Source organism: Medicago truncatula, chromosome 1, assembly GCF_003473485.1.
Source record: "Medicago truncatula cultivar Jemalong A17 chromosome 1, MtrunA17r5.0-ANR, whole genome shotgun sequence".
Taxonomy (NCBI): Eukaryota; Viridiplantae; Streptophyta; class Magnoliopsida; order Fabales; family Fabaceae; genus Medicago; species Medicago truncatula.
Genome location: NC_053042.1, coordinates 39940866 through 39956672, shown reverse-complemented (window position 1 = coordinate 39956672; position 15807 = coordinate 39940866). Strand labels below are relative to the sequence as shown.

Sequence of the window (15807 nt, the reverse complement as noted above, 5' to 3'; positions counted from 1 at the left end):
AAGAGAAGATAGCGATGAATACGCATGGAAAACAACAAGCTATATGCCTTGGCTAATTGAAGATGATAGCGACGTCGGATTTATGTTTCGGAATATGGTGGAAGATAATATATTATATATGTATGTTCGTTCCATATGCAATTGCGTTGAATGTAAGTAGAGATTTAATTTAATGATGTGTAATGAGTTGTAATATGTTGTTTAATCATGGACACTATCTAATGTTTTGATGAATTTCAAACTTTTGTGTATTTTGAACCAAATGTCGGTTTGATTTAATTATGAACAATTGTAAAAGATATTGTATTTTACTTGTTTATGACTGAGTTTAACTGTTGTATAAGTTATATTGCCTTTGGAAATGTTCTGGTACAGGTAAAAAAATTTCGAAAAATGATTTGAAAATGCTTTAGAATTATGCAGAATCCACTGTCTGCATAATCAGTTTTTTCGGCAGTTAACTACCGAGGTTTTCCTCGGCAGTTAACTGCAGCCGATTTTTCAATTTCTCGGCAGCTAATTACCGGAGAACAAAATCGTATTTTATTTGTGTGCCTTAACCTTATGAAATGTGTCAACAACAATTTTCAGTTTCCTGTAGTCACATTCACAAGAAGAGTAGGGGTAGTGTCAGTGTGAGACAAGTAGACAACCCACCTTTCAAGTCTTTTGCTTTCTCTTGGTTTATGCTTCTTTTCACAAAACAGGAAACAAAAGCGTCCCATCCCACTCTCATTTCATTTACCGGGTAATAAATGTTTCACTCTCCTTTAAATTAATTAATTCACCACCACATCATTTTCCTTCATCTACTCCCATTCCTTTTCACCCTTTTACATCATGCTAAAGTAAAAAAAAATCTCCCCCTCACGGGACCCTGGTTTTAGCCTCAAACAAAACCCTCTCAACCATCCACAACATCACTTGTGGTTCTAATCGTCCACAAATTTTAACTCAACCGATAAAAAATCAATCGAATATTATGATTGAAATTTGAATCCCGATATATATATATGTAAATTTTCAATAGTTATTTTTATTTCATATATCTATATTAGAAATCCAAAAACAAAAAATGCTAAATAATATTGCAAATATAATGTCTGATTGTTAAGTTGAACATCTTTCTCCGAATTTGTAAGTTTATATGAGGTTCGTCACTTCGTGGATATCAAATTAATTATTGAAAATATAATAGTAAATAAATGTAATGTAGTCTCTCTCCATTTCTCTCTCTGAATTTGTCATTTTCCTTCTCAGAACGAGAATGGCGAAAGAGCTTCTTCTACAACTTCATCTACTTCTTCTTCTCCCAGAACAACGGTGTCGTTTTTCAACTCCTTCACCATTCTTCAACTTCTCATTCTCCACTCTCTAACTCTTCTTCTTTCCATCTACATTTCAAATCCTTCCGATCCATTCATCTTCTTCAACTTCTTCCTCTTTCTTGCTTCCACCGACTCACACAACTTAGGTACATTTCACTTCTTCCTTCCAATTTTCCAACTGATTCAACTTATTTCCTTGCTTCCTTCACATTCCTGTTCTCAAATTCTTAATTCACTTTTTACTTCTTAAATTCTTCTGCATTTGACTTTTTTCTTCCACTTTTTGATTTGTGAACTGTAACGATTTTTTCTGCTATTTATTTTCATTACTGCTTAATTTATTGCTATGTCGTGTGTTTCTATGAAATGTAGTTGAGAAAGCAACATATGGTTAGTTAATCTAAATCTCAGTATTTTCTCAAATAATTGCCAACTGCTTCACTAGGTTAATTTCCATATATGGAAACTTAAAATACTAGTACTGGTTTATGTGAATCATTTTTATGCTTGAACATAGAACACTAATTATTCAAATTTAGGGATCTGTCGTTAATTATCGATTATATTAGCAATAATATAGACCAGATACATCAGTTATTCAACGAAACTACAAAAAATTAGTTGTTTATATTTGAGACCAGAGGGAATATGCTTTATGCTAAACTGTAATTGTAATTAGAAGTCCTAAACTTAGTTTTTATACTACATTTAATTTATTTGTCGAATTTAGTAACTGATTACTGATTTTGAGTTTATTTTCGGGTTTAATTGCGTTGTGCAGTACTTTTTTTATTCTACCATAAGTAAAGAGAAAAGGAAAAATGTTATGTTGATGAGTACAAAGAATATGCAAATCTTGACTAACACAATTGTTTTGGTTTGTACTGAAGAGAGGGGAATTTTTTTTTACTAAATTGATGACATGGAGCAGTATGAAGTACTTGAGCAAATTGGAAAAGGTGCTTTTGGTTCAGCTCTTCTTGTGAGACATAAACATGAGAAGAAAAAGTAAGAAATGGAGCCTACCTTGGCTTTTTTTTTTTGCTTCCTTAAATTATGTATGAGATCCTATGTATCATTATTAGGAATGCTTTTTTTAATGATGCGTTTTGATTATGTAGATATGTGTTGAAGAAGATTAGACTTGCCCGCCAAACAGAGCGGTCTCGTAGATCTGCACACCAGGAGGTTCGTGCTTCTTTGTGATTCAATTAGTGAACTGACTTAGGTCATGTTTGGATTGGTTTATTTGATATTATCTTCTGGCATAAGCACTTGTGAGACTGTTTAGGAGAACTTATGAAAACAACTTATAGCTTATCCGAAGACAATTTAACTTTATTTTATCTTTTGTTATAAAAATAGCCCATACATAAGCGCTTATGCTATAAGCTGCAAATTAGGCTGTTTATACAAACAGGGCGTTATTATCTTGTGCTGTTTTGCTGTATGGTAAAATATTTTCCTATGCATGTTTCCTTGTGCATCCGTGCTGTAGTTCTTGAGAAATTTCATTTGCTAGATGCTAAAGAGTCTAAAGATAGGTTTCTAACCTTAATATTTACATTAAGCAGTAAACTTCATGACAACTTATGTTGACCACATTGCTTGTTGTGAAATTGTCTGTTGATATGATTCAAGATAATTCTAATGTGTTTCTTATGGCATTTATAGATGGAGCTTATCTCTAAATTACGAAACCCATTCATTGTGGAGTATAAAGATTCATGGGTAGAAAAGGTATTTTGCATCTTAATTTTTACATCTCTTCCATCTGGTTGGTTAGTTATAAGAGTGGTTGAAACGTCTTTTTTTTTTTTTTGTCATATAAACTTCAAGTATTGACCTATTTTGGTTCTTCCTTCTCAGGGTTGCTATGTCTGCATAATTATAGGTTACTGTGAGGGTGGAGATATGTAAGTCTCTATTCTTGACTTCTTCTAATGTATATTTTATAGTTCCATTTTCTTTCAGCTTATGTGAATTGAAGCATGAAAATATTTGAATTATATTGTTATGTAACCCAGGGCGGAAGCTATAAAGAAGACTAATGGTGTTCTGTTTCCCGAGGAGGTTAGTGTCTCTTTTTCTCCTTGCTGATATTTTGATTTCTGACAAGAGTGAAGATAACATTTGAAATATTGCATTTAAATTCTAAAAAGGATAATTTGTTTTCAGAAACTTTGCAAGTGGCTTGTTCAACTTCTTATGGCACTTGACTACTTGCACATGAATCATATTCTTCATCGCGATGTCAAGGTTTGTAACAGATTTCTCTTTGTACATAAGAGGGGTATTTCTATTTGCATCTAAATCTTATTAAGCTATATACTAATGAGAAAATCACATGATTCCATCAGTGTTCAAATATCTTCTTGACGAAAGATCGTGACATACGACTGGGTATGTTATTTCTATTCTATGGTTCTTTAAGTAAGGTATAAATCATTGAAATATTTCTTACATGTGGTCAATGATGAATCAGGTGATTTTGGACTTGCCAAAATGTTGACTTCTGATGATCTTACTTCCTCTGTAAGTAATGTGTAATGCTTGAATGAATCTACCTTTCTGACATTGGTTACATTTAATCATCAATTAATCATTGTCTTGTATTGTAGGTTGTCGGAACTCCTAGCTACATGTGCCCTGAGCTCCTTGCTGATATACCTTATGGTTCTAAATCAGATATTTGGTCCTTGGGTAATTAGTACTTTTGTTGTGATTATTTTTTCTCCATAAACTATCTATTATTGGTTTATTATGTATGTATAATATCTGAAATCGGTTATCCAGGATGTTGTATATACGAAATGGCAGGACATAAGCCTGCATTCAAAGCATTTGTAAGTTTCTTGGGCACCCACATCTTCAATCTTATGTTCTAAAGATCCCCCTAAAGTTTATACAACACATCCCTGAAGTTTATACCCACGTCTTCAATCTTTATATTCACTATATCAGGATGTGTTGTATAAACACATTTGCTTATCAATTTGACTATCATCAGATTTCAATGCTTGGACGGGGATCTTGTGTTGTACTGGCTGACCTCTAGGCTTAAATCCGTTTAACTTTCTTTCTGTAACTATGTTGAACATATTTTTTTCAACTATGATGTTTAACTACATTATCAGCTGCATGGTTATACTTCTGTCTCAAATAATTGAAATCATATGCTTTACTGTTTTCATATCTTCTATGCAAAAACCTGTTTTATTTGATTACCTAATTATCTTTCAATTTCTTTGAACAGGATATACAAGCATTGATTATCAAGATTAGCAAGTCCATAGTGGCTCCACTACCAACAAAATATTCTAGTTCATTGTAAGTCCTTATCCTTGCATCATGGAGTTTCTGTGGTTAATCTTGCCATTTGCAAAGTGCATTGTAATGTCTTACGCTGTGAAATTTAGCATTTAACAATCATAGTGTCTGAAGCTAAAAGGAGTGGGTTAGCGAAAGATAATTCAAAGTGGCGTTTCTTGTTAAAATATAGCAATCAATTATTAGTACTTCAAAATTTTAGACTGTATGCATGATGATTGGTTGAGTCGTTTGTTTTTCCTTTTGGCAGTCGAAGTCTGGTTAAAAGCATGCTGCGGAAAAATCCAGAGCTGAGACCCAGTGTATGTATAATTCTCCTTTGACCTTGAATAATGCAATGCAATGCACCACTATTTAATTTTTTTTAGTTGAACCAAGTGTCTAATAAAGATGGTCATTTATGCTATCATCTGAAGAACAAGCATGAAATTTAACCACGCATTCCTCAAATTTTGTTTCTAGATTACATGGTCCTATAACATTCATTCTTTTATTTAACTCTGGGTAGATATCATGCTATGCTCGACCGTGCGAGTTTAAATTTGATCCGTCACATGAACCTATTTTCTCATTTTAAATTTTACTTCCTGTGGTAGGCTTCTGAGCTTCTTGGGCACCCACATCTTCAACCTTATGTTCTAAAGATCCATCTCAAACTCAATAGCCCCAGGCGAAATACATTGCCTGCTCATTGGCAAGAGTCAAAGTACACGAAGAAAACTAGATTTTTAGTTCCAGAAGACACTGTTAGGGATAAGCGCTATTCTTACAGTAACGACCGCACTCTAAATCCTAGCGTATCTGGAGCTGATCAAGATTCTGTATGCTCTACCCTAGAAATAGGTTGTACTCCTGATCACTTGAATCAAAGGTTAGCAGAATTATGTACAGGTGATAGCCGTGACATGAAGTTGGTCCATAAACCTGTTGTTTCCAGAACTTCTAGTATTGCTAAGGCTCCAAAGTTCACTTCATCAAAAGTTTCTGGCACCAACAGAAAATCAATGGAATCCTCAAACAATCGAAAGGTAGTAAAGCAAACTGTAAGTATTTCAAGTGTCTTTGGCCTTATCTTTTTTCCGTTTAGTTTGGGGTAGAGGAATATGTTTGCCACGTGGTTTATTCATGAAAGAAACTTAAGCTTGTCGCATTGTTAAATGGTTTGTTTTATAATGGACCACTCCCGGACCTTTAATGGTACTTTTTGATGATTGGGGTATTTATATTGATTAAATCAAAAGACAAGAACATGATTCCTAGTTTTTAATACTATAAATACTGTTAGCATTATATTACAGAAACCTCTGTTGTGTAATTAGCTTTTATCCTTTTCATTTGTTTTATACAAAAAATTGCAAGCTTTTATTTAATCATCAACGTACACAGCTTTTACACTTAATTTTTCTGCTAGATAACTCTGATTGTACCATCTATATCGATTCATAAAACAGTACATGAACCATTAGAGAAGTTAATTCTGGGTTTAATAATTCTGTTAAATTCTCTGTATTCAAATTCAAATATTTTTATAAAATATAAAAAGAAAACAATAGGAGATTAATTGTAGTAATAATACTAAACTATATAAAAAACTAACATTTGACAATCGTGTCTGGTGATAAAAGATGATAATATGTATTAAGAATATATTGTAAGATTCAAAATAACGAGGGGTGATATTTGGTCACAAGTGAAGTCACTTTATCCATAATATGAAGTTTACAAGTTTACACAATGCCTGACTTTCTAAACCGTGGTTGCAGCTTCCTGTTTCACACAGCATCACAAAATCTGCTCATACAAATCGCAGAGCATCGTTTCCTTTGCCAACAAGGGGTGGTATTCGGGAGCCTCCTTCCAGGAAGAGTGTTGGTTTGCTTAGCCATGTGTCTTCACCGGATATCTCAGTTAACTCTCCCCGTATTGATAGGATAGCTGAATTCCCATTATCATCATATGACGATTGTTTGTTCCCTGTCAATAAGATGTCAACCTCTGCACAAGGTTCCTCAGGTTTCCCATCTCATTCAACTGTGATAGACAAATGCACAATAGAGGTATGTGATAGAGCCTCTGTTAAGCCTAGTTCTACGGATGATTGGCAGGGAATCAAGCGCAGCATGTTAAAGGAGATTCATGAGGATAAAAGTGGTTCCTCTGATCAAAATGCAACGGCAGGTGCATCAAGCTACACATCTTCGGACTTGCAGCGCCGACAGTTTGACACTTCATCTTTCCAACAAAGGGCTGAAGCCTTAGAAGGGTTGCTTGAATTTAGTGCAAGATTGCTCCAGCAAGCAAGGTATGATGAACTCGGAGTTTTGTTGAAACCATTTGGTCCCGAGAAGGTTTCTCCAAGAGAAACTGCTATCTGGTTGAGCAAGAGCTTCAAAGGGAACACTAACAACACAGAAGAATCCCCGTAACTTGCTATAGGTATGCACTGTAGTCATTTATTGAGTTCTGGTGTTTCTTCAATCACACGGGAGCATTTAGCCAGCTGATTTTTGTAGGCTGTCATTTTTTTCATTACCCTTTTCTTCCACCTTACCGAGTAATTATGACTAAAGTTCGTTAACTAATGTATGAAGCAGACCATAAATATTTTCATGGTAACAATACCTGTCTGACTCTTTTGTATAATTGTTGTAATAGATGTTTTATTTTATGTCCAAATAATTCCTATTCAGAAAAGGGAGCAGGTTGGAATCTTAACCCTTGTATCCGTCCACTTAAATGTATTTTAACTATTTATGAAAAAAATGTTTTTTTTTTTCCTTTTCTTTGTAATAACTATGATTTATTTAAACAATAGTTTCCTATATAAGATAATAAACAAGTTTTACATATTTGATAAAAAAAAAGTTTTACATTTTATCAAAAACAATTTTATAGTACATTTCAATTTGTGAGAATATCATTAATTAATTTCTCTCACAATTATTTTTTTGTGATGATATGTAAATGTATTTTAATTCAATTTTTTTCATAAGTCTTGAGTTAATTAAACCGAGTTATAATGCTAATGTTAAACTGGTGTAAAATAACGCCAGATATATTTTTTGACGACAAAAGAAAGCCAGATTTTGGCCTTGAGTAGAGACTGGTCGCCCAATTTTGAAACTAGGCTGGTGGTATGCTTTTGACAATTATAGGTCATGGGGTACTGTAGGATTAAGTTTTCCTGGTTTCTCTTCATTTTTGTTGACAAAATGGCTTCTCTCCTTGAACAAGAACAAATTCGAGTGCTTGATCGCTTTTGAAGAACAAGCTATCTGCGGTTGGTGGCTTGCAAAGGGACAATAATTAAGGATGGAGGAGGATAAAGATCGAAAATGGAAGACAATTGTTGTAAATTGTGCAGCAAACTAATGCTGTCATGTTCGAAGGTTTGGAGGCGAGCGAGATTTGAGGTTTTTGGGCAAGTAAAGTTCAAGAGAAAAAGGGTTTTTGAGGGTGAGTATAGCTTGACAGGAAAACATTTGAGGCAAGTAAGAGAGATTCTATGCAAACAAAGATTGAGAGAAAAAGGAGTTTAGGTTAAGAGTAGTGAAAGAGTTTGGAATGTGAGGAGGGTAGCCTTGTAGTGATAGTGAGAAATGGGGAAAGTATAATGCTCAATTAGGAACTGTTAAACATCATCAAAATAAGTAAAAATCTATAGATACACAAGAGAACGTGCCATTTTTTAAAGAAATGATATTTGATATTAAAATTTTGATGTGAAATATGATGTTATTTGATTTTTATGTGTGAAAGTTGTAAAAGATGAAAAATAAAATATATACATATAAAGTGTGGTCCATGTATTTGGATTTACAAATTAGAAATGGTGACATATATCAAAGTTTTTTGCGTTTTTTATTGTTGTAGTGTAATGGTGGATTAGTAGTCCATATACTCCATCAAGTCTCTAGAAATGTACGCAGACTAATCTATGTGGTTTCATATATCAAAGTCTTTATAAACGTACCAAGGATAATGATGCATACAATAAAATTATGCTCACATTTGCTCAGGTGTTCTTATACAAATAATTATATAATAAATAATATCCTGGTCTAACCGTTTTTACTTTTTCTTAATTGTATAGATCATACACACGAATTATTGGTTTGTGCTAGTATTTCGTAAGAAGCATGGTAGAAAAAGAATAAGAGGTAGATGGTCAACCATGGTTGTTAACTTCATTAGTTTCTAGATGTTAATGTTGAACATGAGTGCATCAATCAATATAACTTAAAATATTTGTGATTTGACTCTAATCTGTGCCGTTACTCTTCTGGCTCTGACTTGGTCAAAAAAATTAAAAGTTCTTTTGAAGGATTAAATTTTAAATAAGTTAACCACTCCTAAATCAGATTTCACGGCCATTCATATCAACCGGCCAGGCTACAATAGGTATCATAACTTACTTGGTGAAAAATGTGGTTTTGATAGGACTCAACCTGGATTATTCTTAGGGTCCTCTATGTTGACGTCTATTTTTCCTTGAACTAGACCATTTATTTAGAAGAAAAAGTTGCCTGTGTTTACTTTTTAATCTTCTAGATAAGAAGAACTTAAATTTACTTTGAAATGCGGGGCAGCAATAGAAAATATTAGGTGATTAAAATAGAAATTATTTTTCTTTCAATATTGTTGTGTGTGACAACTGACAACTGAGGAAGCTATTTGTGTGACAAATTAAAGTCTCTTACTCTCTTTTAAATTAAATTTTGATCATATTTTTGCAATGAAAATATGTAATTTTAACAAGCAATTATTTTTGCACACCTTCATTTTTCCTACACTAATTCAATACTTCATTTTCTCTCTATCTTAATATTCATATCACATCACCAATTTACTACTTTTATCACATCAGTTTCTTTATTTCTCTCTAGTGATAAATTGAGGTTTGAGTGTCTAAGAATCATTTTCCATTTTAATATTGATGCAATATGCTCAACGTACTCTTTCTATGATACCATGGTAAATATATAAATAACAAAATGATAAATAATATTAATCAAATTTCTAATTTCTTTCATTACATTTTGTGCTTTATAAAATTGCACTTGATAAAGAAGTTGAAGTGATTAATTAATTATGAATTTTTTAATAAAAATATTTCAATTTCTTAAGAAAAACAGATTAACTAATAGCTAACTTCTTTTTCTTTTTGAAATGATAGCTTAAATTACATAATACATTTAAACAAAAATCAAGTATATGTGAAACACAGTAAATTTCATGCGAATGTCAGATGCTATCACAAATACTACTTCAACATTCCCAGTCAAAAAAAAACTTGGAAGACTAGAAGCTATAATAAAAAAGCTATAATATTAATATTGCTACTATATCATTATATATGAATAGAATAATAAAGACGTGTAAGAAAAAACCTATGAACCAACAATAAAAACACGTCACAAAAAACACCCTCTTTACTATATATAGAAGGACACGTTCAAATCCCTTTTCAATCATACACCCTGTACTAATTCTTATTGTTATAGATACTCCTTCTTCTCCTTACTTTCCAATTCTCTACTATTTGTGTCATTAACAAATGGGTTCTTTCAAGCTGTTGAGTCTTATAGCCATGGTTCTCATGTTACTATTGCCCATGGCTGCCAAAGGGGATTTTTTTGATGATGTCCTTGGTACGTAAACTCATTTTTTAAAAGAAAAAAAAAATAAATCTACCTATATATCTAATGCATATATACATGGAAACCCTACATGATAGTGAATTATTGTATACTAATATGATCATCTATATATTTATTAACTTAACCTTGACATATATATGTATATATTATTTGCAGAAAAGGTTTGTGAAGAAGTGGAGTGTGGGAAAGGAAACTGTGTGGTGAATTCAAGTTACCCTTTGAACTTTGTTTGTGAATGCGATTCTGGCTGGAAGCGAACCCAAGATGAAGATGATGATATATATGCTACTAGCTTTCTTCCATGTGTCATTCCTCAATGTTAATTTCAATCTCTTTTCCTCCTTTACTAACTCTTATTTACTTGCTACTCAAATAAATATATTTTTACTACTCATTAACTTGTAATTTTTTTGTATGAAGGTAAAAACTTAACTTAAATCTGCTCTATTCTATCATTTATCTTGCAGGTAGCTTGAATTATGGTTGCCAACCAGCACCTCCTCCAGTTCCAGAGAAGACTTTACCTCGCAACATTTCAGCTTTTGATCGTAAGTGTAACGCTACTTAACTCTTTGTTGACTTTGGTTATTCAGAATTCAGTCATGAGATAAGTAAAGTCTTGCTAAAGTTATAATTTGAACATGTGTTCTTCCGAACAATTTAACCTTAATTGAAGTTTGTTAACGCTTTATATATAATTATCAATTCAAAAGGTTCATGAATTTTTTTGGTACAATTTCATGAGTTTGATGATACTTTCTTATTTGTTGATAATATAAAAGAGAAATTTACAATGATAAAGTTTGATATCACACTAACTATAGCTATGCAAATAAAAAAAAATAAAAAAATTTGTAGCTTGCTATTGGGCATATTGTGGAGAAGGACAATGCACCAAGAACAAGACACATACACACAGATGTGAATGCAACCCCAATTATTATAATCTTCTCAATATCTCTGTCTTCCCTTGTTACAGTGAATGTAAGCATCCTTAAATCTTTATTTATTCAGTTATTTTGACAATGGTAACAAATGTTAGAAAAAGAAGAACATTGACCAAACATAGATTAATATCTTGGTGGACTTCAAATTTTGAAGGTACTCTTGGATCTGATTGTTCCAGACTTGGAATTAAAGTTTCAAATTCAACCGGAGATGTTGATAGTCATGGTGAGATTGGACTCTATGCCTATTTTTTCTACTCATCTTACACTATTTTTCTTTGTTATTAATGTTAAATTTTCAAGCCCTAACACAAAAACTGTTACCAACGGACTAATGTGGTTCAAGATTTTTAAATTTAGGATTATTTTGAAATTTTGCTAGTTTTCTTATGGATCAAATTGTATAAAATTACTATTACTATCACTATGAAGTTTCAACAAAATTGATTTTTGATGGTGTGTCTGATTTGGTATTCTCCAGCAAGCTCAATCTTTGGAGGAAGGTTCCATTGGATCACTGTGTTGTTGATTTCAACGGGTATGGTTATGTGGAGCTAGCTAGGATGCAGAGATGGTGTCTGTTATTATGCTGAACGTCATGAATATGGGAATATATTAGTTTAATTTTGTGAATTATTTATTTGATTATATTGTTGTGATTTTTGTGTAATATAAATATATATACATAGTCTCATTATAGCCTATAGAAATAAAGCTATGATTCAGTCATTTGGAGATGATGACTATTGTATCATGTGGTGTTTTCTGTTTTGTATACGTACTTACATGTAAACATATACCTTTCCTTTATACTCATTATTAATTCAGAGCACTATTGTTTCCTTGCACTTATCACATTAAACGATTGAAATAAAAATAGTAACAAAACTTGTGGATGAAAAAATGTATACATAACTGAATGTGTCGATCGGGATATGTATCATCTAATGTAAAACTTTATAAAGTAATTTTTGTAGATTTATAAATGGATTATAAACTTGATTTGATCTATTGAATTAATCAAGTGTTAGGCCTATTTTGGTTTAAATGTAGTCTAAAGAAGGCTTTAGAGAGGTTTATAAAATAGATGAGAAGTATAGAGACAGAATATAATTATGCAAGTCGAAGAGAGAAATGTGTAGAACTCTCAAAGTATGTAAAATATTATTTTGAGTTTATAAAAGGGGAGATGTAAAAGCAAAAAACAAAGCATTCTCTCAATTGTCTCCTTGATTCCTCCTAAAAGCTCATCATTACTTTCTCATTTCTAAAAGTAAGAAGCGTGTAGGGAAAGACACCACATGAAGCATGAAGTGAAGGAAAGTCTGGTATCTAAAGCTCAAGTGTAGTCCATTTTTTGCATTTTAGAAAAGAAAAGATTTAAACTTAACGACAAGAACAAGAAGTTCATCTTCATTGGGTATAAACAACAAAACTAATGTAGTCAGTCGTGATGCAGTCCTCGATGAAGAAGGACGATCAAATTTTGAACCTCACAATAAGAGGTACATTTTATTTTTAGAAAGAAGAAACATCTATAGAAGTTCAATAAGTGCCATACTCACCAACATTGCCCACTTATGAAGACACTTAGAGTGAAAGGATCATGATACATATAGGAAGTCTTCAACATCTCTTTGACAATGCAGAAGCCTTATCACCATGAATACTTGAAGATCTCTATAAAAAAAATTGAGAAATAAAAGCCAAAATGATATGTGGTAACTAATCTTTCTTCTAAAAGAGCATTGGACTACTGATGTCAAGAGAATGTGCAAGGCAAAGAAGAATGTCACGGGAAATTCAAAATATGCAAGACAAGATTAGTTACAAAACACTATAGTCAAAAATTTAGAATTGATTATGATAAGGTGTGTCTCCCGAGTCGTGCGTTTGGATATCGTAAGACTCCCACACTCTCTAGTTAGATAACACGAATTAAGAATTCATCAAATAGACATGAAATGTACTTTTTTTAACTGAGTTCTCAAGAAAGAAGTGTACATCGAACCCCTATTGAGACACTCAAGTTTGTGTGTGTGTGTGGGGGGGGGGGGGGGGGATTATAAACTTGACTTGGTGAACGTAACTAACTAATAGAGTGTTAAGTTTATTTTGATTTAATTGGTGTAGTCAAGAGAGAGTTATAGAGTAGAAAGTATAGAAAATATATGAGCAATATATAAAATAATATTAAATGTTAGTCGTAGAAAGAAGTGTGTATAAATTTATCCTGAAGCATATAGAATACTATCTTGATGTGTGCATAACTCTCTTTTTAGGCCTATAAAAATGGGAGAGGTTTTCATTTCTAACCCAAGCAAGTAAAAGCAAGAAACAAAATACTCACTCGTTCTCGATTCCTCCCAAAAGCTTACCATAACATTCTTTCTTTTCTTTTTTTCTCTCTCTTCTTCTTAAATGTAAGTCGTACAAAGAAGTGTGTAATAATTTATCTTGAAGCGTATAGAATACTATCTTGATTTATGCATAACTGTCTCTTTGAGCCTATAAAAATGGGTTAGGTTGTCATTTCTAACCCAAGCAGGTAAAAGGAAGAAACAAATTACTCACTTGTTCTCGATTCCTCCCAAAAGCTCACCATAACATTCTCCTTTTTTTTTTTTTTTCTTCTAAAAGAATATAACATTATCCTTTTGTAACAACCTAAGAACCAAACATCTAAATCAATGTTTTTTTTGTTAAGTAGTCTAGTGTTTAGAAGTTCACCATCAAAAGGTGAATAAGTGAAGTGATCGAGGTTTGAACTTTGATCCCTACATATATTACAATACATTGTCCTAACCAATTGAGCAAATTCACAGGGATACTAAATGAGTGCTTTAAACTCAAAAAGTTTGGAAAAAACCTAAAACAAATCAATTTAACTATAAATATACTCCCTCCGTCCCATAATAACTGAGTCATTTAAGAAAACAACCATCACACAAAAACACCAGACAACTTGTGTTTTTCTAACAGCCGCAAACTCAGCATCCACAAGGAAGAAAACAGCACCGCCGCAGCTACAATACCAAAACAACCACCATCACCTCATCTTACCACCAAAATCGAGACTTACCTCACAACCATCACCACTGTCACGTAGCCATCTGGTGAGCCAACAACACATTCACATAGCCACCACACAACCACCATGAAAACACTTCAAAAACCACCAGAGTGTTAAGTTTTAAACTTGACTTGGTGAACGTAACTAACTAATAGAGTGTTAAGTTTATTTTGATTTAATTGGTGTAGTCAAGAGAGAGTTATAGAGTAGAAAGTATAGAAAATATATGAGCAATATATAAAATAATATTAAATGTTAGTCGTAGAAAGAAGTGTGTATAAATTTATCCTGAAGCATATAGAATACTATCTTGATGTGTGCATAACTCTCTTTTTAGGCCTATAAAAATGGGAGAGGTTTTCATTTCTAACCCAAGCAAGTAAAAGCAAGAAACAAAATACTCACTCGTTCTCGATTCCTCCCAAAAGCTTACCATAACATTCTTTCTTTTCTTTTTTTCTCTCTCTTCTTCTTAAATGTAAGTCGTACAAAGAAGTGTGTAATAATTTATCTTGAAGCGTATAGAATACTATCTTGATGTATGCATAACTGTCTCTTTGAACCTATAAAAATAGGTTAGGTTGTCATTTCTAACCCAAGCAGGTAAAAGGAAGAAACAAATTACTCACTTGTTCTCGATTCCTCCCAAAAGCTCACCATAACATTCTCCTTTTTTTTTTTTTTCTTCTAAAAGAATATAACATTATCCTTTTGTAACAACCTAAGAACCAAACATCTAAATCAATGTTTTTTTTGTTAAGTAATCTAGTGTTTAGAAGTTCACCATCAAAAGGTGAATAAGTGAAGTGATCGAGGTTTGAACTTTGATCCCTACATATATTACAATACATTGTCCTAACCAATTGAGCAAATTCACAGGGATACTAAATGAGTGCTTTAAACTCAAAAAGTTTGGAAAAAACCTAAAACAAATCAATTTAACTATAAATATACTCCCTCCATCCCATAATAACTGAGTCATTTAAGAAAACAACCATCACACAAAAACACCAGACAACTTGTGTTTTTCTAACAGCCGCAAACTCAGCATCCACAAGGAAGAAAACAGCACCGCCGCAGCTACAATACCAAAACAACCACCATCACCTCATCTTACCACCAAAATCGAGACTTACCTCACAACCATCACCACTGTCACGTAGCCATCTGGTGAGCCAACAACACATTCACATAGCCACCACACAACCACCATGAAAACACTTCAAAAACCACCAGCCCACCATGTAACACCCCGTTTTCCCAATATACAAATTTCTTAAACAATTATCAGAGTAAAAACCATAAACGGGATATCACATAGAAACGTAATCCAAAACAGTTAAATAATGATTTAACCTTCACAAATATCTTTAACATAGCAGCGGAAAATCATAAACATAAATCATAAACGTTTTCGGCACGCAGGCCCAATAAGTATCTCAAAAGAGTTTATCAAAACATAAGCAGTT

General features: G+C 32.7%; 2 protein-coding genes across 3 annotated transcripts; both read left to right on the top strand.

Moving 5' to 3' along the window:
* Window positions 1-1189: 1189 nt before the first annotated feature.
* LOC25484648 (serine/threonine-protein kinase Nek2) lies at window positions 1190-7373 on the top strand. 2 transcript variants are annotated; one of them, XM_013613539.3, is made up of 15 exons: window positions 1190-1474; window positions 2219-2336; window positions 2450-2516; window positions 3003-3068; window positions 3198-3244; window positions 3356-3401; window positions 3507-3587; window positions 3689-3731; window positions 3814-3863; window positions 3950-4031; window positions 4125-4174; window positions 4585-4658; window positions 4909-4960; window positions 5255-5686; window positions 6422-7373. In XM_013613539.3, the coding sequence occupies exons 2-15, from the start codon at window positions 2251-2253 to the stop codon at window positions 7082-7084; spliced, it is 1839 nt and encodes a 612-aa protein (XP_013468993.1). In that variant the 5' UTR covers window positions 1190-1474; window positions 2219-2250; the 3' UTR covers window positions 7085-7373. The 2 variants fall into 2 exon arrangements, with proteins under 2 accessions (XP_013468993.1, XP_013468992.1); XM_013613538.3 differs by having other exon boundaries at window positions 5255-5701.
* A 2745-nt stretch (window positions 7374-10118) lies between these two features.
* LOC25484647 (uncharacterized) lies at window positions 10119-12097 on the top strand. Its single transcript, XM_013613535.3, has 6 exons — window positions 10119-10309; window positions 10475-10636; window positions 10786-10866; window positions 11177-11302; window positions 11420-11491; window positions 11747-12097. The coding sequence occupies exons 1-6, from the start codon at window positions 10216-10218 to the stop codon at window positions 11821-11823; spliced, it is 612 nt and encodes a 203-aa protein (XP_013468989.1). The 5' UTR covers window positions 10119-10215; the 3' UTR covers window positions 11824-12097.
* Window positions 12098-15807: the final 3710 nt, after the last annotated feature.

Bases quoted from the DNA above. Each gene is read 5' to 3' on its own strand.
- LOC25484648 (XM_013613538.3), top strand. From the start codon at position 2,251: ATGGAGCAGTATGAAGTACTTGAGCAAATTGGAAAAGGTGCTTTTGGT. The intron at 2,337-2,449 runs GTAAGAAATGGA...TTGATTATGTAG, and splicing joins CATAAACATGAGAAGAAAAA to ATATGTGTTGAAGAAGATTA. The intron at 4,175-4,584 runs GTAAGTTTCTTG...TTCTTTGAACAG, and splicing joins AGCCTGCATTCAAAGCATTT to GATATACAAGCATTGATTAT.
- LOC25484647 (XM_013613535.3), top strand. From the start codon at position 10,216: ATGGGTTCTTTCAAGCTGTTGAGTCTTATAGCCATGGTTCTCATGTTA. The intron at 10,310-10,474 runs GTACGTAAACTC...TATTATTTGCAG, and splicing joins TTTTTTTGATGATGTCCTTG to AAAAGGTTTGTGAAGAAGTG. The intron at 11,492-11,746 runs GTGAGATTGGAC...GGTATTCTCCAG, and splicing joins CGGAGATGTTGATAGTCATG to CAAGCTCAATCTTTGGAGGA.